The 24,743-nt window shown below is 41.0% G+C and overlaps 1 protein-coding gene across 1 annotated transcript in view; it reads left to right on the forward strand.

Moving 5' to 3' along the window:
- Window positions 1–2,696: 2,696 nt before the first annotated feature.
- Psme4 (proteasome activator subunit 4) overlaps window positions 2,697–24,743 on the forward strand; it is a 113,797-nt gene continuing 91,750 nt past the window's right edge. The window contains exons 1-3 of the mRNA XM_048352938.1: window positions 2,697–2,960; window positions 19,085–19,225; window positions 21,342–21,458. Coding sequence (XP_048208895.1) covers window positions 2,719–2,960; window positions 19,085–19,225; window positions 21,342–21,458 — 500 coding nt within the window. The 5' untranslated portion in view covers window positions 2,697–2,718. The remainder of the gene's footprint in view (window positions 2,961–19,084; window positions 19,226–21,341; window positions 21,459–24,743) is intronic.

Raw genomic sequence — 24,743 nt, forward strand, 5'->3', positions numbered from 1 at the left:
ATCTTCATAGTGTCCATGTAACACCTCAGGATCTAAGTCTTTCCATTATTCTCAATCAGCCCTCTACTTTCTCTTCATTTAGACTTCAATCATATTATACTTTAACCATCCTCTTCAAATATTCTCAACTTGATTACCTCTATTTAGAGATAAAATTTGGGTAAGTAGAGGTACTCAATAATGGCAGCTATCCCTAGCTATCCCTTTGTCAGACTCGGTTCTTTCCCAGTCTGTCATCTTCACTCATATACCTTCTTTTTCTCAATAGTATCTGTGTTTCTTCAGAAATAAATACATGTAAATAAACCATATCTCAAAATCTCTTTTTATTCCAGGTATTTCCCTTTTATCCCCTGATCTATACATTCCTCCTTTAAAAAAAGTTGTTGACTATTCACTTCATATTTGTCCTTTGTCATTGTGATATGACTTCCACTCCTACATACCAGTGAAACTGTCATTCCTTGCTTCATCAATAAGTCCTTTATATTCAAGAAACCTCAGATTTCATTTCACTGGATCTGCCAGCCATTTCAGTAGGACTAGCCACCACCTCTATTTGAAAGTCTGATTCTAGTAGTATCACTCTTCTAGAAAGTCCAGTGTCTCTTTGCTTCTTGTGAATTTTCCATGTGGTCTCTCTCTCCTTTCTCTATTCATCCTGAAATATGAGGTTCCTCAGAGTTCTGACAAGGGCTTATTTTTTTTTTTCTCTCCAGTCCTGAGGCTTGAACTCAGGGCCTGAGCACTGCCCTGGCTTCTTTTTGCTAAAGGCTAGCAATCTGCCACCGGAGCCACAGCACCACTTCTGGCCTTTTCTATATATGTGGTGCTGAGGAATCGAACCCAGGGCTTCATGTATATGAGGCAAACACTCTACCAGTAGGCCATATACCCAGCACCAAGGGCTCATTCTTTTCATACTCTGCCTTTTCTCTCCTACCCATCTATGTGTGTGAATCCATCCATATTCCAATTGAGATCACTCTCTTAATTCACATGCCAACACTTTTATTCATCCCATAGGCATTCTTGCTCCAAAGTGGTTTCTGCTGTTTAAATCAGTGAATAACTTCCCTAGCCTGAAATTTGCACCATGCCATCTTTTAGTCTTCACTTTTTTTTTTGGCCAGTCCTGGGGCTTGGACTCAGGGCATGAGCACTGTCCCTGGCTTTTTGCTCAAGGCTAGCACTCTGTCACTCCGCCACTTGAGCCACAGCGCCACTTCTGGCCGTTTTCTGTATATATCTGGGTGCTGAGGAATTGAACCCAGGGCCTCATGTATTTGAGGCAAGCACTCTTGCCACCAGGCCATATCCCCAGCCCCTAGTCTTCACTTTTAATTTATCTCCAAACCAGGTCTTTCTGCTGAACTCTCAAATAATTTCACCTGACACCTGGACCAATAGTATATCGTCTTCTAACAGAATCCTACATCTCGTCTCTTCAAATGCATTCTCCACAGTCAGAATGACTCTTCAAAAATTTCATCATGTCATTCTGATACTTATTTTGGTCCTTAGGGTAAAGCTCTATCTAAATGGTCCAGCATTTTCTTCTGTCTCACTTCTCCACTCCCTGTCTGGGAAGCAATCTTAAACCATTCCGAACTTCTTTAGATTCATAGAACACAGCTTCAAAGTCTAAGAGCCCTACTCCCAGCTAAAATTATTCGTCCTCCTTTCTTTTAACCCACTGTGCACGCAACCCTCACAGCTCAACTTAATATCACTTTCTAGTAAACGACTTGACACCCCTTTAGTTTGGAGTTCCTCTTTAGAGTTCCCAGGGGCATCCGGTACTTATTTGGCAATTAAGAGCTTTGTCTTTTTAATTCTCTACTCCCGGGGCTGGATTTTCCAATCCCCCGAGGGATTGGAGAGGATTCAGGTGCTCCCCTTAAACTCTCCACCTCAAGAGCCTAGACTCAGCGTCAGACGCACACAAAAGAATTCGGCTCATATCTGTTGATTATTCCCTTCTTTGGAATGATGGTGACTGGGGGGGGGGGGACTGGATATGAGAAAGCGGAGGCTTTAGAGAGACAAAACGAAGTACTTAGAGGGAACAAGAGGGACTGGGACAGCCTGTGTAGGCTCTTCTTCAATCTCCCGCGGCCTAAAAGCAGAGGCCACGGCGGGCGTGAGACTTCCTCACCGGAGGCCACGCCAGGTTCTGCTCCCAGACAGACTGTGACCGGAGGAGCGCGACCCTCGGACGAAGCCGGACAATAGCTTGGAATTCGGCCTCGTGTTTCCGGTGGGGCCGCCCCGCGCTGGGCCGGTGCCGCCGCTGGCCGAGGGAGTAGGGGCTCCAAACCGGGCCCCTCGGCGAAGGAGGCACGGCCGCCAGAACTCCCGCCGCCACCGCCACCGCCACCGCCGCCGCCGCCTCCTCCGACCCCTGTCGCCCCGCCCCGGAAGTGACTTGAGCCCCATCCGGAACCTCTGGGCCCGGCGGCTGCAGCGTCACCAGCCGAGCCGGTGCGGGGCGGGCAGAGCGGCCGCTGCCGCTGCCAACGAACCGGGACCGCGCGGGGCCCAGCAGCGCGCCGGCCGGGAGGGAAGAACTCAGCGGTCCGGCCGCAAGCGAACGGGCCGCCGGCGGCCGCGGGGGGGTGGGGGGGACGAAGACGACGCGGAGGAGGCGGAGCCCAGAGCGGGGTGGGGGCCGGGGAGGGCTAGGGTGGGAGGGGGTGGGGGGGCGTCCCAGGGCTCATGGAGCCGGCCGAGCGGGCGGGAGGCGGGGAGCCCCCGGAGCCCGGCGGGCGTCCCGGACTGGGCCCGCGGGGCTTCGTCCCTCAGAAAGAGATCGTGTACAACAAGCTGCTGCCCTACGCCGAACGGCTGGACGCCGAGTCCGACTTGCAACTGGCCCAGATCAAGAGCAACCTGGGCCGGGCCGTGCAGCTCCAAGAGCTGTGGCCGGGGGGCCTCTTCTGGACCAGGAAACTCTCTACGTAAGTGTGCAGGGGTCCCAGGACCGCCCGCTCGCCAGCCCTGGGTAGGAGGGGGGCCCCGGGAGCCGAGGCTCCGGGAGAGACCGTCGGGGGACGGCTCTTTGTCTGGGGCAGACGGACGGAGCTCGGACCTCGGTCCTGGCTGCAACTGTCGGTGGTCGTCGGGTCCCCACCGAAGCCCGTAAACACTCAGGCCACTGGGCTCGGGGAACCTCCGGGGTTCTTCTCCCCGGTCTCTGCATCCCAAGCGTTGGGTTTGTTGCGTTCCAACTGCGGGGCCCCGGGGAGATGGAGAGGCTTAGAGGAGCGATCCTCCGTGAAGCTTTGCTCGTGGGAGAGGCAGGGCAGGATTTGTCTTTGGGGACCGACTTCTCTCTCCCCTTCTTCCCGGGGCTCGCTCTGGTTCCTTCTTCCTATGCCATCCCCGCCTCTTTCCGGGTCTTGAGTTCGCGTCTCGGAACTTTGTGAATGGGAAGGAGGCCTTACGGGCAGACTGGAGGGCATAATGTTTTGAGGTCTGTCTTGTCTCTGTGGATTTGATTGGAAAGATTAGTTTAAATGAGCCCCTAGCGGATTCCTTGGGGGTGCGTTAGTTGGCTGGCTGTGGAGTGTTGTCTTTGATTCTAAGAAAAGTGTGTGTTGCTCCTGTTGTGACATTGCCTTTGGCGAGACCTTCACGATTCTAAGGAAAATAGGGAAGAGCGGCTGTCTGGCTGCTCGGGGTTTCTGTTATCGGGACGGGGACAGCGGTGTCGCTGATAATGTAGTTTACTAGTCACTTTCGAGAGTTCCCTGGATTTCTTCTGTGTAAACAAGTTGTAAACTATGTCACTGAAACCCGATGAAAAGTTAGCACCGTGGTGTGTGTGTACCTTACTTGGTAGATGAACATCTTCACTGTATCTAAAACTTTCCGGGAAAGAATTTTTGCAGTGTCTCAATATGCTAACTGTACGTAAAATGTGGGAACATTGTACCTTCACGCTTGTGGTTACAGATGAGTGAGCACACGGGACACCCGTTCACTCTGTTTACCCAAATCTGCTGAGTGAACTGGGTGATGACTCAGGGTTTTGTAATGCAATAGTCTTTTCTATATTTATATTTCCTCGCAAGATAATTCTTATGTGCCAATTATTAGCCCCTACCCCCACCCCGCAGATTCCTCATCCCCTCTTAAGGAGTGGGTGGGAGTAATTACCTTGTTGATTAAAAATAAGCAAAATTGCAACACTTTACTTGCCCTCTTCGAAGACCATGAAACGTCAAGGTTAATCCTTCTTGACTAGAATATAAAGAAGTTTGTGGTGGTATGTATGATCTATGGAAAATAAGGAAGTGCTGGGGAAAATGCAACAGACAGACCAAGTATTGTTTTAGTCAAATCAATAGAATGTATTTTTGTTGTTTTGTCTTGTTTTTCTTTTCTTTTTTTTTGTACTGGTACTAAGGGTTGCACTCAAGGCCTCCAGCTCTTGCTCTGCTTTTTCACTCACAGTTGGCACTGTACCACTTTAGCCACACCCCCGACTAGTGGAAATTAGAGTCTCTTTTGTCTGAGAACTGGCTTGGCTTCAAATCTGGATCCTCAGGTCTCAGCTTCCTGAGTAGCTAGGATTACAGATTTGAACAACTGATGTCTAGCAAAATACTATTTTGTAAGTGGTTAAAATTCTTTTTGTAGGTGAGCCTCCTGGGTGTTTGTGTAATTTAGGCATAGTGAAAATAAAATGACTTATTGAGAAATTCCTTGTTTAAATCACTTTGATAAGATTTGCTAGAGAATACCATTTGAAGCAAAAAAAAATCTCATATTAGAAGCACAATATATGGTCGTGCCAGTGAAGATACACGTAGTTTGGATTTATGAACCTAGAATCTCCGCAAATACTCTGAAGTATTTGTTGTTAATAGAACTTGGCAAATTAGCACCCAGAGTTGTGTTATTATTTTGGCTTATTAGTTAAAAATTGCTTTTAAAAAAGTAGGACTAAATATTCAGTGGAGAATGCTTGGTGTTTAGTAGGGCAGAATGGTAGTTAAATGGCTTACTGTCTGTTTTTGCATACATAACCAGCATCAGGTGCTGCCAGGTAGAAATTTGTTTAGGAGTGGTGGTGAGATGCTGCAAACTGACTCTTGGGATTGCTTTGCTCAGTGACATTTTAAACTTGATGACACATTATGATCTTGGGTGTGTTTTTTCTCCTAAGTCACATTAAGGTGACCTGTTTGTAGTTGTACTTTGCTTTTTTCAACTTTGTGTGTTACATAAGTTAACATCTAACTAATGCCAAAATGTATGATAATAGCTGAATAGTGACCATCGTATTTAGTACTTCTTAGAAGAATGGAAGGTAGTAATGGAAATAAAATCTAACTTGTTCCACTAACTTTGGGACTATAAATAGGTCCTAAAATATCTTTCAGTATTCTTGTGAATGAAATGAGTGTTGGAATAAATAATGCATGCAAACCATTTTTGTTCTTGTATTCTGTGATTTTATTTATTAATTTTTAGGCTTTATATAAACTAGTGTATATTTTTGTTGTTTTCTTTTCTGAGACTAGGGCTCTCTAGCTAGCCCAGATTGGCCTTGAATTTGAGATCTTCCAGCTGATGGTTCCATAATTTAGGAGTTACAGGCATGTATCACCATGCTAGCCAGTGGATGTATTTCTACAAGGACTATTTTGAGTAGTTTGTAACATTCTGAAAGTAATTTACCTAGATAAGTACATTCTTAAAGAAGACAAAGACTGTGAGTGTTATATAGAGGCACTGGAACAGTGTCTTCAAAAGTGTACTCCCTCATTTGGATATCACAGGTATGTTGGAGCTGAGTTCTGGTTTGGGAGCCACTTTGGCTCCCTTTTGACTGTCTATTTCATTTTATTAGTCTCAGTTCACACTGAGACTTGCAGGTCAACTCAGCACCTCTTGATTATTTCCTTGAATTTTAAAACTTGGCCTTCCAATGTAATAGAAGTTTTCATGTAGACAGTTTTATGGGAAGAAAAAAATTATAGAAGTTTAGAGAAAATGGGAGCAAATAAGTGATCTTGGAGAATGGCAGTAAATGTAACTCGTAATTCGTGTGGCTCTTGCAGAGTAGGAAGGGAGCTGAAGAAATTTGATTTTGCTCCTGTCGCCTTTAAAGTCTTCAGTACCTTCTGCCTGAGGCAGTGAAATGTAGATAGTACACTTAAGTTTAGATAAACAGATTTTGTGGCCACCATTACCATCTTGGTCTTACCTCTTTGTAGATCATTTGGAAGGTAAACTGTAGACAATTAGTTTTCCTAGCCTTTCAAACTTAATGTTTAGTAGTGGGATGTTTTACGTAAAACAGAAATTTAAGTATAACATTGGATTCACTTGGTAGATAGAACCTCACTGATTGCTTCTTTTTTCTTTCCTTTTCTTCCCCCCCCCCCCCCCCCCCCAGTTCTGGGGCTTGAACTCAGTGCCTGGGCACTGTTCCTGAGCTGCTTTTGTTCAAGGTTAGCACTCTGCCATTCAAGCCACCATTCCACTTCCGACTTTTTCTGGTTATGTAGTACTGAGGAACCAAACAAACCCAGGGCTTCTTGCATGCTAGGCAAGCACTCTACCACTAAGCCACACTCTCAGTCCTCCTTTTCTTTCTTTTTAAACAATATTCATTTATTTATTTTGCTTAGATCCTGAGGCATGATTTGCAGGCCTAGAAGCTGTCACTGAGCTTTTTTTTGCTCAAGGCTAGCACTCTATCCATTTGAGCCACAGCTCTGCTTCATGATTTTTTTTTGGTGCTTAGTTGGAAATAAGAATCTCAAGGACTTTCCTTCCTGGGTTGGCTTCAAACTTCAGTTGTCAGATCTCTTGAGTAGCTAGGATTACTGGTGTGAGTCACCAGCCTCCAGAACTGGTTTATCTGTTATTAAGTACTCACAGTCAAAACAGATACCAGAATTTCTTTGATAGTGATAGAACTGATTTTCTGAAGGAGAAAATGGACTAAGTGAGTTTTGGAAATCTTTTTTTTTTCCCCTCAAAGTTTAACAGGAAAATAGTGTTGTATCTTCACTTTCTGCATGAAAAAAATTAAACTTTTCGTTCTCAGGACAGTTATCTGTTCACAGCAAAATGAGTAGAAAAACCACTGAATGTCCTTGTTTTTCCCACTAGTTAACCTGCTATTTGTGCCAGAATCTTTTATTCCACTTGAGGATATGTTTGAGTTTAATTTGACTTGTTTTGGTTTGGTTTTTTGCCAGTCCTGGGGCTTGGACTCAGGGCCGGCCACTATCCATGGCTTCTTTTTGCTCAAGGCTAGCACTCTGCCACTTGAACCACGGCACCACTTCTGGCTTTTTCTATGTATGTGGTAATGAGGAATTGAACCCAGGGCTTCATGCATGCAAGGCAAGGGAAGCAGTCTACCACTAAGCCATATTCCCAGCCCCCGTTGAGTTTAATTTGAATAGTTCTCTAATACTAATTTTTTTCTGTAAATGCTTTTATTATGGAAAATAATCAGTTGTATGCAAAAAAAAAAGACAGACTATTAACTCATGATTTGTTTTATTTATTTATTTTTGCCAGTCCTGGGGCTTGAACTCGGGGCCTGGGCATTGTCCCTCAGGTTCTTTTTTTTTTTTTTTTTTTAATTTAATTTTGTTGTCAAGTTGTATGAAAGGGGTTATAATTTCCCTGAATTTCTTTTTGCTCAAGGCTAGCACCCTATTACTTAAGCCACAGTGCCATTCTTATTTCTGTTTTTGTAGTACTGAGGAATCAACCCAGTGCTTCATGCATGCTAAGCAAGCACTCTACCACTAAGCCACTTCCAGCCCCCTCATAATTTATTTTAAAGAAGTGCCAACTAACAGCCAGTTTTAGCAAAATTTGTGATTTTACTTCTGGCTTTCCACTCCATTTGTACCATTTTGTTTAAGGTTTATTACAGTCATACTTCAGGACTAAAAGATACTGCGGGCAAGAATCCCGTTAACAATAATTTTCTTTTAATGGCAGTTTTTTCCTGCTGCCTTTTTAGAGACTTAGATTCTCTCATGAGGTAACAAATATGAAACAGTTACTTCCATTTAGAAATGAAACCACTGAGCCATATGTGATGTTGCACACTGATTGTATTTGAGGTCACCTTGGGGTACATACAAACTAGCCAATGAAGCAAAAAAGAAGACACTGCAATCCAGGTTAATACTCATAGGTAAATAAAAAAAATAGTAAAGGCAGGATTTAGACATGGTTTTTGGTTCTGTTTTGTTTATTTGTTTTATTTTTGTTGCCAGTCCTGGGGCGTGGACTCAGGGCCTGAACACTGTCCCTAGTTTCTTTTTGCTGAAGGCTAGCACTCTACCACTTGAGCCACATCACCACTTCTGGCTTTTTCTATATATGTGGTGCTGAGGAATCAAACCCAGGGCTTCATGTATACGCTGCGAGCACTTTACCACTAGGCTGTATTCCCAGCCCTGGTTCTGTTTTGTTTTTTCCAAACAGTCTCACAACGTAGTTTTGGCTGGCCTTTCTAGTGCTGGAATGACAAGTGTGTTCTGCCTTTTCTGTCTTCTTTGAATGTAGTTTTTGAGTTCAGGTCCTTGTTTTTGGCATCTAGGACCTATTAGATTTCTGCCTTCAAACAATTCAGTGTACTCTTTTTCTTAGTGTCCATTTTTGTTCATTAGGACACAGCAGACAATGGCAGTGCCATAAAGAAATGCGGAGGAAGAAAATGGGAATTCTGAATTTATTACATTAAATTAAAAAAATCACTCTGCCCAGTATTCTTTAATGCCTTGCATTGAGGCAAGAAGAAGGGCAGATAGAAACTAGTAGATCTGGGGCTGGGGATATAGCCTAGTGGCAAGAGTGCCTGCCTCGGATACACGAGGCCCTAGGTTCGATTCCCCAGCACCACATATACAGAAAACGGCCAGAAGCGGCGCTGTGGCTCAAGTGGCAGAGTGCTAGCCTTGAGCCGGAAGAAGCCAGGGACAGTGCTCAGGCCCTGAGTCCAAGGCCCAGGACTGGCCAAAAAAAAAAAAAAAGAAACTAGTAGATCTGTACCACTCCATTCTGAGATCTTTTTTTTTTTTTTTTTATCACTTTAGGTTTTTCACTTGTTCCATTCCTTTTTGTGCTATCCAGGATCTCACACTGGAATCTGAAATGGATGCAAAAAAATTTCATTTTGAGAAGCATGTTGGTAAATACAACAAACAGGTTTTTTAATTGTGAAATGAGAGAAATAGCTTTTTAAATTAAATGTGATTCATTTCTACTAAGACTCTTTCCCTTTCTAATTTAATATTCTAATCTGTTTTTCTCTAACCTTTATAGAAAGTTTGATCAAAGTTTCTTTTACTGTAAACTGCCAACTGAGAACATAGTAATAAAAGCAATAGTGAACAAACAGCAGCAGTATGTGTGTGTATATGTGTTGAGAACGCCGCTGGAATGTCCAAGCGAAGCAACTCTTGCCATAAATGTTACATTTGGAATCTTGAAGTTGGCTTCCATATTTGACCTATGTTTAGTTTAGCATTTGTTTCCTTTTTGTATACTCTATCCCTTGTTCCTGTTCTTTTCTCCTCTACTATATGCTGTTTTGAGGTCTAACCCTTCCTCCTAACGTTTAGTAGTGGTGTATGCATGTATAGATGCTAATATTAGAATACTTTTTTAGTTGTTATTTATTTTGTTCTATTTTACGCCAGTTTTAGGGCTTGAATTCAGGGTGTGGGCATGATCCCTAAGCTATTTTGCTTAATAGTGCTCTGCCACTTTGAGCCATAGCGCCACTTCTGGTTTTCTGGTTTAATCGGAGATGAGAATCTCGACTTTCCTTTTCTCAGATCTCAGCCTCCTTAGTAGCTAAGATTGCAGCCATGAGCTACCAGCGCCCAGCTATATTACATAATTTTATATTTTTCCTTCCTGCCTCCCTCCCTCCCTTCCTTCTTTTGTTCTTTGTTGGTCATGGGGCTTGAACTCAGGGCCTGCATGCTGTCCTTGCTCTGATTTTGGTTTTTGAGTGGCTAGTTGGAGAGGAGAGTCTCATGGAGTTTCATGCCCGAGCCTGACTCTGAACCACAATCTCCAGATCTCAGCCTCCTGAGTAGCTAGGATTACAGGTGTGAGCCACTGGCACCTGGCTATAAACTACTTTCAGGGTACAAAATAAAAATATCTTTGGCACTGTATTTTTTAAAATTAAATAATTACTGCTCCAGGTCTGTCACTGTCTTTCCTGAGATTAAAAATTAATGAATTTTATAATATACTATGAGATTTGGGGGAGGAGGCAGGTGGAAATGGTTTTGTTATCTTTCATTGCCTTTATTCTTGTCAGAGGGTGGAACATACTGATTTGTCCTTTGTATATTCTGGATGGTTTAAGGAATGTTCTATTCAAAAGTTCAATCATGACAATTAGCAAAGCTTCCAAGTACTTTGAGACACCTAATAGTTATTTTTAGTGCTAAAATTTAATGTGAAAATTAATTGGAGAAAGGGAATAGACCCTCTGTAAGCACAGTTCATGTAAAGTAGTTTTGTTTTTGTTTCTTTGCCAGTATTAGGACTCAGAGGTCAAGTTTGCTAGACTGGCTTGCTCATAGCTGGTGTTCTACCATTTGAACATGCCTCTAGCCCAGCCTTTTGCTAGTTACAGTTAACTGGAAATGGATTCTCAGAGACTTTGACTGGCTTTGGATTGAGATCCTCTGGACCTCAGCCTCCTGAATAGCTAGGATTGCAATGGTAAGTATTCAGCAAGTAGGATCTTATTCTATTTATTTTGATGCCAGTCCTGGGTCTTGAACTTAGGGCCTGGGCACTATCCCTGAATTTTTTTGCTCAAGACTAGAGCTTGAGCCATAGCTCCATTTCTGGCTTTTGGAGGTTTATTGAAGATAGGAGCCTTGTGGACTTTCCTGCCCTGCCTGGCTTTGAACCAAGATCCTCATATGTCAGCCTCCTGAGTAGCTAGAATTACAAGCATGAGCCATCTTGTTGTTGTTGTTTTTATTTTTTAATTTCTTATTGTATAGGTGATGTACAGAGGAGTTACAACTACATGAGCTATTTTGATCCTCTGACAGGTCTATCCTAGACCTTTTTATGTTTATTTAGTAATTGTTTGGTTTTAGAGACATAATGTAAAGTCGCTGACCAAAACATGCAGAAATGTCATTTTAAAAGAAGTTTGTTATTTTACAGACATGATCTCTCCTGTTCTCCGCCCCCCACCCCCTAACAACCACATATCAGGGAGACCGTGCACCTTTGTTCTCTTTGTTCTAGGCTTGTCTCGCTCAACATTATTTGTTCAAGATCTGACCATTTCCCTGCGAATGCCATTGTTCTATCATTTCTAATTGCTGTGTATTATTCCACTGTGTACAGGTACCACATTTTTTGGATCCATTCATCTGTAGTGGGGCATCTGGGTTGTTTCCATATTTTGGCTATTGTGAATTGTGCAGTGATAAACATAGATGTACAGGTGTCTTTGGTATCCTGGATCCTGTTATTCAGGATAGATGCCTAGGAGTGGTATGGCTGGGTAATAGGGTAGGTCTGTGCTGAGTTTTTTGAGGAACCTTCATACTGTTTTCCAGAATGGTTGTACTAGTTTACACTCCCACCAACAGTGGAAAAGGGTTTCTCTTTCTCTGCATCCCCTCCAGCATTTGTTGTTGCCTGAGTTCAGAGTATAGGCCATTCTAACTGGAGTGAGGTGGTATCTCAGGGTTGTTTTTATTTGCATTTCCTTTACTGCCAGGGATATTGAGCATTTTCTCATATGTTTCTTTGCCATTTTTTATTTCTTCTCCTGTGAAGTCTCTCTTTAGCTCCTTTGCCGATTGGGTTTACTGGGTTTGGAGGGGGTCAGTTTCTTGAGTTCTCTGTAGATGATGGATATTAGGCCTTTGTCCAATGCTTTGCTGGTGAAAATCTTTTCCCATATGGTTGGCTGTCTTTCTAGTTTGGTGGCTATGTCTTTAGCTGTGCAGAAACTTTTTATTTTGTAGTAGTCCCATTTGTCGAGTCTCTCCCCTATCTGTTGTGCCCCTGAGACTCTATTCAGGAAGTTCTTGCCTATGCCTATAAGTTCTAGTGTCCCTCCGACTCTGTCCTTCAGTAGTTTCAGGGTTTCAGATCTGATGTTGAGGCCTTTAATCCATTTTGAGTTGATCTTGGTGCATGGTGATAGCCTAGGGTCCACTATGAATTTTCCCAGCATCAGTAGTTGAAGATGCTATGTTTTTTCCATTGTATGTCTTTAGCTCCTTTGTCAAATATCAGCTGACTCTAAGTTGTAAGTATGTGCATTTATTTCCAGGTCTTCTATCCTATTCCATTGATCTTCAGGTCTGTTTTTATGCCAGTACCAGGCTGTTGTTGTTATGATGGCTCTGTAATAAAGTTTGAAGTCTGGTATTGTGATAACCTCCTGCACTGCGTCTTTTGCCTAGAATTGCTTTGGCTATTCTAGGTCTTTTGTTGTTCCATATAAATTTATGGGTTGTTTTCTCTATTTTAGTGAAGAATGTAGCTGGGACTTTGATGGGGATTGCATTGAATTTGTATAACATTTTGGGCAATATGGCCATTTTCACTATATTATATCCAGTGTCTGAGTACTGTCCCTGGCTTCTTTTTGCTCAAGGCTAGCACTCTGCCACTAGAGCCACAGCGCCACTTCTGGCCATTTTCTGTATATGTGGTGCTGGGGAATTGAACCCAGGGCCTCATGTATATGAGGCAAGCACTCTTGCCACTAGGCCATATCTCCAGCCCCTATATCCATGTTTTTAAAGACAGGATCTATGTTGTCCTGGAATTTGTGATTTTCCTGTCTCAGCCTCAAATGCTGAGATTACAAGCATGAAACACCACACCCAGCTGTGTATTTTTTGTTGTTATTTGCTTTTTCTAAAATCGACTTATTGGGATTTACATCACTTCTTGTATTTTTATTGGTACTTCTTGTTTTGTGTTGGTACTAAGGTTTGAACTCTTGTTAGGTCTCATGGACATTCCTGCCTGGGCTGGCTTTAAACCATGATCCTCAGATCTCAGCCCCTTGAGTAGGTTGGGTTGCAAGCATGAGCCATTTGTGCGTAGCAAGGTTAATTGGAAATAAGTCTCAGGACTTTTCTACCCTGCTGGCTTCGAACTGTAATCCTCAGATCTCAGCCTCCTGAGTATTTAGGACTGCAGGTGTGCACCACTGGTGCCTGGCTAACACTGGCATTATTTCTGACGAACTAAGGTCTAAGATGGCCCTTCCAAGAATATACATTTTAAACAAGTAAATAAATCTGTTTCAGTAATTCTTTGTCCACAATTTCTGCCCTAAAGACACATCTATATTCCATCCATGACTCTCATTTTATCTGTTTCTTTTTAAAAGTTGAGGTGTTGTATTCATTCAGTAAAATGCATTAAATGCACTAATCTTAATTAAATGTGCAACAATGAAGTTTTATATGTGTGTGTATATATGTATATACATATATATTAATTAACCCCCACTCAAAGATTTAGAATACTTTCAGCAGCTGTAAGTTTCCTCTTTCCAGAGATGAACACACCACTTTTGACAGGATAGGCTAGTACTGTCTTTTAAAAAATTTTTTCCCTATCAGACGTGGAGCTTGAACTCAGGACCAGAGTGCTGTTTCTGAGCTTTTTCACTCAAGGCTAACACTTTGCCTTTTTTTTTTTTTTTTTTTTTTTTGGCCAGTACTGGGGCTTGGACTCAGGGCCTGAGCACTGTTCCTGGCTTCTTGCTCAAGGCTAGCACTCTGCCACTTGAGCCACAGCACCACTTCTGGCCATTTTCTGTATATGTGGTGCTGGGGAATCGAACCTAGGGCCTCATGTATACGAGGCAAGCACTCTTGCCACTAGGCCATATCCCCAGCCCCAACACTTTACCATTTTGAGTCACACCTCCACTTCTGGTTTTCTGATGGTTAATTGGAGATCAAGAGTCTCATGGACTTTGTTGCCCAGGCTGGCTTTGAGCCATGGTCCTCAGATCTCAGCCTCCTGAGTAGCTAGAATTATAGGTATGGGCCTTTGGTGACCAGCTGTCCTTTCTTTTCTTTTCTTTTTTGCCAGACTTGGGGCTTGAACTCAGGGCCTGGCCACTGTCCTTGAGCCTCTCTGTGCTCAAGGCTAGCACTCTACCACTTGCGCCACAGTGCTACTTTTGCCCTTTTCTGTTTATGTGGTACTGAGGAATCTAACCTCAGGGCTTCATGCATGCTAGGCAAGCACTCTACTATTAAGCTACATTCCCAGCTCCATGTCCTTTCTTTAAGATAGAATCATATTTGTGCGTGTGTGTGTGTGTCTGACGTCTCTTGCTCATTGTAGTGATTGTTTTGTACTGGGACTGGGACTTGTACTCTGGGCCTTGAGTTCTTGCTTAGCTTCCTCCTCCCCCCCGCCCCCCCCCCTCCCGCCACCCCTAGGCTGGTGCTTGCTTCTTTTTCAGTCACATCTCCACCTCTGACTTTTTACTAGCTGGAGATAAGAGTCTCAACCACTAGGTCCTGATGCTCATGCCTGTATTCTTAGCTACTCAGGAGGTTTAGATCTGAGAATTACAGTTCAAAGCCAACCCCAGGCAGGAAAGTCTTGAGAGACTCATCTACAATTAACCACATACCCCCACCCGCCTTGAGCAAAAAAGTTCAGGAACATCTTTCTCTTGGGCTGGCTTTGAACTATGATCTTCAGTTATCAACTAACTTCCTGAGTAGCTAGGATTATAGATGTGAACCATCAGGCCTGGCTATTGTGAGATTTTTACATGCATTTGTACTTTGTTGTTGTTGTTGTTTCAGTTTTGTGGGTTTTGGGGGGGATTTTATTATGCTTGTCCTGAGGCTTGAACTCAGAGCCTAGCACTATCCCTGAGATTTTTTTTTTTTTCTCAAGGCTAGCTAGCATTTCCATTTGAGCCACAGCTTCACTTCTGGTTTTTTGATACCTAATTGGAAATAAGAGTTTCAGGGACTTTCTTGCTTGTGCTAGCTTTGAACATGGATCCTCAGATGTCAGTCTCCTGAGTTGCTAGTATTATAGGCATAAGCCACTGACAATGGGATTAATGCCTGTGATTTGAAAGGCTTATTCTCCAGGTTGACATTGTGACTGTTGGGAGGACACAAAAACTTTTAAGAGGCAGCTACTAGCGGTTTTAGATGTCTGGGGGCATGCCTTCCAAGGGTGTGTGACTTTGGTCTCTTTCTTGCCCTTGTTGCAAGCCAACCTTTGCTATATATTGCCATCATTTTATATAATACTATCCTATATTACAGACTTTAGAGCAATGAGTCTGCCCAATCCTGGCTAGAACTTTATAAGTTAATTTATCTTGGGTATTTGTACAGTAATAAAAGCTAACACACAACTACTGTATTCCAGGAAAACTGCTTGGCACTATTCAGGAAAGCTAACTAAAGGCCTGTTCAGTGACCCAGCAATCACATATATGAGTTATGTATAGTGAGTATACATGTCAAAACAAAGTCTGGGTTTGTTATGCTTTGTTGCTGTTGTTGGAGCTTGAAATTGGAGCCTGAGCACTGTCCTTGAGATTTTTTACTCAGGGCTAGCACTTCACCCCTGTGAGTGACCGCTCTATGTCCAGCTTGTTGTTGGTTAGTTGCAGGTAAAAGTCTCATAGACTTTTCTGCCTAGACTGACTTCCAATCCCGATCCTCAGATTTTAGCCTCCTGAAAGTAGCTAAAATTACAGGCATGAGCCACCAGCACCCAGCTATTAAATTTTGTTTTAAATTTTAGTCAGTCTGAATTGTTGATTTATTTGGTTTTATAAGGAATATTTTTTTGCTGAATAGTGATGTTGCATATTGGATATTGTTTTTTGTTTTTTTTGGCCTGTCCTAGGCCGTGAACTCAGGGCCTGAGCACTGTCCCTGGCTTCTTTTTTGCTCAAGGTTAGCACTCTGCCACTTGGGCCACAGCGCCGCTTCTGGCCATTTTCTGTATATGTGGTGCTGAGGAATTGAACCCAGGACCTCATGTATCCGAGGGCAGGCACTCTTGCCACTAGGCCATATTCCCAGCCCCTTGGATATTGTTTTTTGAGAAGTATTTTCCCTTCCTCTTTTGACTTTAAATAAAGAGACAAGGTCTGCCTGTAGCCAGGCTGACCTTGAGTTTATTATCCTGTTAAGTATATGACTAGACTTTGCATTTTTAACAGTGTCATATTATAAATAAAAGCTTTTAATTTTAATGAAAATCAATTTACTAATTTTTTATGGTGAGTACTTTCTTTTGTTCTTGGGCCCCATATTGAGAATGTTGAGAAAAGAACTGTTGTCTGGTTATTGTCAAGAGTTTATGGAGGAAATAAGAGGTTTCTGAAGAAGCCTCATAAACTCGGGCTTTGTCAGCAGTTCTGGCCCTTTGAGGAGTCCCTCATCTAACCTATCCCTCTCTTAACGTATTAAAATTTGGGTTTTGTGCTGGGTGTCAGTGGCTTACCCCTGTAACCTTACTCAAGAGGCTGAGATTTGAAGATCTCAGTTTGAAGCCAGTACAGGCAGAAAAGTTTGTGAGCCTCTTATCTCCAGTTAAGCACCAAAAAAGCCCGAAATAGAGGTATGTCTCAAGTGGCAGAGCACTAGCCTTGCACAAGAAAGCTGAAGGGACAGTGCCCAGGCCCTGAGTTCAAGCCCCAGTATCAGCACATATGCACAACATTTAAGTTTTGTACATTTTATGTTAGTATACACAGTTTTAAATACAGTTGTAAGTCCTGCTGCTACAATAAAAGCAGCAGGAGGTAGCTAAGTTATCTCAGTGACTTAGAGCAGTGCTTCCTTCAATTTTTCCACAGAAGTATTCTAATTATAGGAGTAGAGTGTATGTATAATTCCAGGGGCATCTAGATTCTTGGCAAGCTTGAGGCAGCCACCATAACAGAAAATATTTCTTTAAACTCTTGGTTTACCGTAAAATAGGATGCACACACGTGTGCATGTGTGCCCCCCCCCCCCCCCCGTGTCTGTGTGTCAGTGTCCTGGGCATTGTTCTCAAGCTTTATTTGCTCAAGACTAGCACTCTACTACTTGATCCACAGCTCCTTTTAAGGGTTTTCGAGATAAAAGAGTCCCACTTGATTTCCTCTCCCAGCTTGCTTCTAAGGTGATCCTTAGCCTCTTACTTAGGATAAGAGTCTCAAGGACTTTCTTGCTTGGCTTTGAACCATGATCCTCAGATCTCAGCCTCCAGAGTAGCTTGGATTACAGGAGTGAACTACAAGCACCCAGCTAGGTGGCTAGATTTAATAGTTGGCTTTTATTTAACAATCATTTACGTGATTTTAGATTTTACTCCTAAATTTAGAGTGAAATAGAAGCAGAGGCCTTAGGAGGCTATAAATTTGTTTATTCAGCATCCTGAAGTATGTTAGCAGCCCTGGGCTTAATTAAAGTCTTGTTGTTGTTGTTGTTTTGTTGGTCCTGGGGCTTGAACTCAGAGCCTGGACACTGACCCTGAGGTGTTTTGTTTTCCTCAAGGCCCGCACTCTACCACTTGGGCCATAACTCCACATTCGTCTTTTTGGTGGTTAATCGGAAATATGAATGAATCTCAGGGGACTTTTCTAAAGGGACTGGCTTCAAATAGATCTCAGCCTCCTGAGTAGCTACAGTTATAAGGTCTGAACTTCTGGGACCAGTGGTCTGAGTTTCTTGAGATGAGCTCTCATCTCACTATGTAATCTAGGCCAACCTCTCAGTCTCCTTAGTGTTGGAAGGTATATGGTTTTAGGATTTTTGTGTATCTTACATCATCTTCACAATAGTTTGGGGGAAAAAAGAAAAGATACTCTTAGTGGACTAATAATTTGCGACATTGCTTTTTGGAAGGTTGCAAAGCATTTAGATGCCATAACTTAAGAGGTTAAGTGCAAACTTAATTTGATTTTTAGCTGTTGGGTAGTGCTAAAGATCATATAAGTAATGTCAATTCTCTTTTCTGTTGACTTAGGTATTTAATTGTATGCAAAAAGATACCAAAGTGGCTTATGATTTTAGGTGGTCCATAATTTATTCTAAGTAAATTTGGAGTAATTACATCTGACTTCTTAAATATACTGTGATTAGTCATTTTTAACATTTTTTCATCTTGATGTCTAGTGAGTATGACTGCTGCATTTGCTCACCCTTTATCCCTTCATTTCTGTGCTCTCTTTACCGACCAAAACAAAAAGCAACAAAGAAAAACATCGTTTGCATTTCCTGGAGTTTAACAAATATTTTTTATGATCATATGTACACCTATATCTATTAATCATTTTTGAAACTAGTACAGCAATCTACATTTGTTTTCCTGTTCTGCTTACCTATAATTGTATTGTGGTATGGTAGCTTAAAGCAAGCACCTTCAGGAAATTTAAATAAAATATTTCAAATTATTTGCTTAATTAAGGAAAGATACAAAGGAGTTTATTTCAGGTTACTTATGACAGAAGACCAGTTAAGACTCTATGAGATAGTAGTATTTTATTTGAGCATTAAATGTTGGAGCGTTCAGTTGCCATTATGTCCTTTATTACTAAATTATATACTTGGTAATCTCTTGATTGAAATTCACAATCTTTTTCATCTTTCATGGCTCAAACTACAGTTGTAGTACATAGTATACAGTGTATACAGTTGTATAACATTTTTGGTTTTGCTCTCCTTTCAATATTTGGCAAACATCATTCTTTGTGTTTTTGAATGTGGTTGCTTTAGATACCCCATGTAAATAGAATTGTTGCTGGGTACTGATGGTAGAGAGCTCTAGTCTAGAATAAAAAGACAGTGCCCAGGTCCTGAGTTCAAGCTCCAGGAAGGATATACACACAGACAAGGAACTTGATAGTTTCTCCATTTGTAATTTGCTTATTTAAGGTTTTTCCATGTTGTTGAGCATGACAGTATTTCCCTCTTTTTTAAGGTTGATTGATCCATTATCTTTATCTCTTCATGAACATTAGGATAATACAGCAAAGAAAATGGGTGTATAACCATATTTATTTTAAAAAGTTTTTTTCTATTTTTCTCCACAGGTATATTCGACTTTATGGGAGAAAATTTAGCAAAGAAGATCATGTTCTTTTTATTAAGTTATTGTATGAGCTGGTATCAATTCCAAAACTGGAAATCAGCATGATGCAGGGATTTGCCCGGCTCTTGATCAATTTATTAAAGTAAGTCCATTTTCTGTAATTACTGGTAAGAAAACCTTATTTTAAGGCTTTAGGAAATAAGAACCAACTTTAGGAAAGATCACATAAAACATCTTAAATTTGGGGGGGGGCAGGGGGAAGGTACCAGTCTTGGGGCTTGAACTCAGGTCCTGGACACTGTCCCTGGCTTCCTTTTGTTCAGGCTAGCACTCTACCAGCTGAGCAACAGCACCACTTCTGGCTTTATGTGGTGCTGAGGAATCGAACCCCCAGGGCTTCATACATGGTAGGCAAGCACTCTACCACTAAGCCACGTTCCCAGCCCTTAAATTTAATTGTATATTTTTATGAAAAGTTTCAGATGAAAGTAAAATTCCAGCTGGATATTGTGGCACATTCCTATGTAACTCCAGGACTATGGATGCCAAAGCAGGAGGATCTCAAATTTGAGGTCAGCATGGGCCTCCATAGAAAGTGCAAGGCTAGCCTAGGCTACATAATAAGACAGTGTGTCAAAAAACAAAGCAAGCCAGGTGCCCATGGCTCACACATGTAATCCTTGGTATTGAAGAGACATAAGGATCCGAGTTGGAAGCTAGCAGGGTAGACATCATTGAGCCTGTTATCTCCAATTAATCAGCAAAAAAGTTGGAACTGGAGGCATGGCTCAAGTGGTAGCAAAGACTGAGCAAAAGCATGAGGCTCTTGATTTCATGTCCTACTACAAAACAAACCAAAAAACAAATAGCAAACAAAAAAGCAAGCCAGGTGCAGTGTATCATGCCTATAATTTTAGCTACTCAAGAGGAAGAGTTAGAGGATTGTGGTATGAGACTAGCTTGAGCAAAAAGTTTGTGAGACTTCCTCTCAATCAATAAAAACATGAGTGTATGACACACCTTTGTCATTCCATCTATAAGGAAAGCATAAATAAACAATAACAATGTAGGCTGACCTGGGCAAAAAATGAAAACCTGAAAGTATGAGGGGTAGAGAACCTGCTAGCAAGGTACAAGGCCCTTTGTTTATACCCAGTACTTCCAACAAAACAAAACAGTTTCGCCAGTTCCTTTATGGTGCTTTTTTTTTTTTTTGGACAGTCCTCGGGCTTGAACTCAGGGCCTAAGCACTGTCCCTGGCTGCTATTTGCTCAAGACTACCACTCTACCACTTGAGCAAATGGCGCCTCTTCTGGCTTCTATATATGTGGTGCTGAGGAACCGAACCCAGGGCCTCATGTATGCGAGGAAACACTTTACCAGTAGGCCATATTCCCAGCCCATGCCTTTTCTTTTATAGCATACAACTTAGTGTATGTTTTCTGATTATGTTTTTTTTGTATGCTGGTTCTTGGTCTTGAACCCAGGGCTTGGGCACTGTCCCTGAGCTTTCACGCTCAAGGCTAGCACTCTAACACTTGAGCCATAGCTCCACTTCTGAATTTTAGTGGTAATTAGAGTCTCATGGGCACTTTCCTACTCAAGCTCAGCTTCCTGAGTAGCTAGGATTATAGGTGTCAACCAGGGACACCTGGCGCTGATTGTTTTATTTATGTTAATTATTTCCCCCATATAGATTATAAATCCCTTGAGAAGACAGGTGTCGTATATTCTTTTGCTTATCCAAGAGCAGCCAACACAGTCTTGGAAACATTAAGTACTGTAGAAAAAGTATGACATTTATCTGCAATAATAGTGACACAGATTTACATGCCCTCTCTATTTCTTTTTTTTTTCTTTTTTTTTTTTTTTGGTACTGAGGATGGAACCCAGGGCGTTGTGCTTGTTAGGCAAGTGCTTTGTTACTGAGCTGTATCCCAGCACCTCTATTTTATTTTTTATTAATTTTTTTTGTCAGTCATGGACTTGAACTCAGGGCCTGGGTGCTTTCCCTGAGCCTTTTTTACTCAAGGCTCTACCACTTTGAGTTACAGCTCTACTTCCACTTTTCTGGTGCTTAATTGGAGAAAAGAGTCTTACTTTCCTGCCTGGGCTGGCTTTGAATCATGATCCTCAGATCTTTAGCCTCCTGAGTAGCTAGGGTTACAGGTGCCCAGCTTTTTTTTTTTTTTTTTTTTCTTCCCTTTCATTAATTAGGTATTCCCTTTTTTGTGTGTGTGTGTTTTTTTTTAATTTAGGAAAAAGGAGCTTCTTTCAAGAGATGATTTGGAGTTACCTTGGAGACCACTTTATGACATGGTAGAAAGAATATTATATTCCAAGACAGAGCACCTGGGATTAAATTGGTTTCCTAAGTAAGTGTTTCTGTTAAAGTACTTCTTTGGGGCTTTAAGGGGATTGATCATGATGGAAGATTATTGAGTTGTTGGAAATAAGCAAGTGAAGACACATTTTAATGTGCTCATTTCTATGTACCTTGCCCTCTTGAAACTATCTGAAGCTATACTTCTCAAAACTTTTCTACTAAGATGTCTGTAACAGCTAATGTCACTCTGCTGACCAAACGAAGCAAGAGATTTTTTTCCTGAACTTTAATTTCTGTCATTAGAAATAACCCACATTTATTTCTTCGTGGACTTTTGACTAAGATCAGATGCAGAAGTAAACCACATTTGGCATTCTTCATAATATATCATTATGTGTTTTAATTCTTCAAATAAAGTAAATACCTCAAGAAAAGGAGCCTTACATATTCTACCCAGGGGATATCCACATACCAGAAGATATACTCTCACAGTTCAAGAAGTACCTTTCAGAGATTGACTGTTTTTGGAGCAAAAGCTATGCAAATGTGCCTTCCTTGGTTTATGCCATTTGCTAGTAATGTTTAGAACTATAAATATCTTGCTCATTATTGGCTTTTTGCATATAAATTCTGACTCTTCAAAATCTCTCATTTTAGTAAGTTTGGTGTTTTATTTTAAATATATAAAGTACACTGTGGTCATCTTTCCTTTTATGTTAATAGTGATTTCAAACTTGATTGTTAAGTATCATTTTTTTCTTTGTTAACGGGTTCTGTCTATAGCATAGCAAGTTGGCATTTTTGTTTTTCTTTTAATTTTTGTTCTTAAGTTGTTATACAAAGGGGTTTCAATTTAACATGTCCATTTATATGTATAATATGCCTTGATTAGTGTCACCTCCTCCCATCCCATTCTCACTTATTTCTTCACATTTTCCTATATGTTTACAATGTGTACATTGAGTATTGTAACTGTATTTGCCCAACATTCCTCTCTCCATTTGTTTTATTCCCCTTTCCCTCCATACCCTACAAGTGTGGCCTAAACTTGATCTTACTTAATATGTGTTAAGGTTTAGTAATTTGTTTTCAATTTTAAAGTTGCTTCCTCATTGCTTAGTCATTTGTCATATACTTGTGTATTGGAGATTGCTTTTCAGCTTTTTGTCTTAAATCAAATGTGATCTTCCAAAGAATGCTTTTTTTGTTGTTATTATTATAAAGGTGATGAACAGAGGGGTTATAGTTACATAAGTCAGGTAATGAGTAAATTTCTTTTTGGACAGTGTCACCCCTTCCTCCTAGAAAATGTTATTTCATATGCCTGTATTAATTTCTCTTTTGCTTTTATAAATTAAATCTTCAAAGATTTATTTGTGTAGTTTTTCACTCAGTCTTAGAGACATTGCTACATTATTTCTATACTTTACTTAGTTCAGCATATTTAATCCATGCTTAATCTGCAGTCTTTATTCACATAGGCCAGCAATGAGCATTTTTTTCCCATAAAATTTTAGGAAGTGACAAGTCAATGACAAGTAAACAGTGAAATGGTATAAATGAAATCATTTTGAAAATAACTAGGTGATTCTGAACTAAATCCCTAATTGGTGTTTTTTTTTTACATTCGTCACAAGTGCAATAGTCAGAAGTCATTTCCTGAAGGTATCATATATTAAAACAAAGACACATTTCAGTTATAAAAAGAGTAAAATTCAGTCTTTAAATATGAAGGAACAAATGGCTTACCATTTCATAGGTTCCTGTGACCTCTGAGCTGTGTTCAGATCAGTTATATGTACTTACTGAAATTGCTGTCTTACTGAAATTGTTCTGTTATTTTTGACTGCTTGTGAAAGCTGTTGGTAAATGCAGGGTGGTTGGGCCGTTTCTTCAGTGGTTTTCTATTCAGTAAGCTTTTTTCTTTTATTTTTTAGTTAAAGAAAAAAATCTTTTTTGTCAGTCATGGGGCTTGAACTCAGGGCCTAAGTGCTATCCCTAAGCTTTTTTCACTCAAGGCTTTACTACTTTGAGCCACAGCACCACTTACGGATTTCTGGTAGTTAATTGGAGATAAGAGTCTCATTATTTTCCTGCCCTTGCTGGCTTAGAATCACAATCCTCAGATCTCAGCTCCTGAGCAGCTAGGATTAAAGGCATAAGCCACTTATGCCCAGCTTTCATGAGGTTTTTGGAATTTTTTGTCATTTCACCAGCAAACATTGTGCTTCTTACTTTGACAGCCACTTTTATAAAATGTCATGTGACCAATAATAAATATTTGTTACATTTTAGTGATACCACTATTAGCACTGGACATTTTTTGTTATGCTCTGTTAGTGCTTATGACTAGCCCTGAATCTTGAAAGCATGCTTACCATGTATCTTTCTGAAGTGATACATTGTCCTTACTCTCAGGGAAAACTTCTTTTTATAAAGCTTTACCATGGCTGTTCTTTTAAAGAGATATTATGATTGTACTGGAACCTTTCCTCAGTGGAGAACATGATTAGCATGCTTGAAATATTGGTTTAAATAATTGACTCAGCTTTGATTAACTCATTCTATTCCTGTATTTTGTAATTAGCTATTCTGAAATGAAATTTACAAATACCCTAACCAGGTTGGGTCTAGCTCATTGTGGAATATATGCTTATAAGGCCCTAATCCCCAGCACCAAAATCAACCAACCAAATGAACTCAACAAACAAAAAGATAGACTAATATATAATAATGCTCATCAACTCTACTCTGACAAAATATAGAAATGCCTTAACTTAGCTGGACATTGTAATTCTAGCTATTCAGGAGGACAAATTCAGAGTATAGCAAGTTGAGGCCAGCCCAGGCAGAAAAATTCAGTCTGCTTTATCTCGAGAATAACTAGCAATAAACAGGGCTAGAGATGTACTACTTCAGGGGGAAGAACACCAACTTAGTAAGTCTGAATTCAAGTTTTAGTACCTCCTCCCAAAGAAAACCCTGTATTTATTTATTTATTGCCAATCCTGGGGCCTGGACTCAGGGCCCGAGCACTGTCTGTGGATTCTTTTTCTCAAGGCTAGCACTCTACCTCTTGAGTCAGAGTGCCACTTCTGGCTTTTTCTGTATATGTGGTGCTGAAGAATCGAACCCAGGGCTTCATGTATGCGAGGCAAGCACTCTACCACTAGGCTGTATTCCCAGCCCCGAAAACTCTGTTTTTAAAAGACAAATAATAGTAGTTTATTATAAAAGTAATACATTTTGAACATACAGATATCATTACACTAAAAAATATGGTATTCAGATTTTGTGTCTGATATGAATCTGTTAGGTTTAAAGTAAAACAGAT

Source organism: Perognathus longimembris, chromosome 8 (assembly GCF_023159225.1).
Source record: "Perognathus longimembris pacificus isolate PPM17 chromosome 8, ASM2315922v1, whole genome shotgun sequence".
NCBI classification, from domain to species: domain Eukaryota; kingdom Metazoa; phylum Chordata; class Mammalia; order Rodentia; family Heteromyidae; genus Perognathus; species Perognathus longimembris.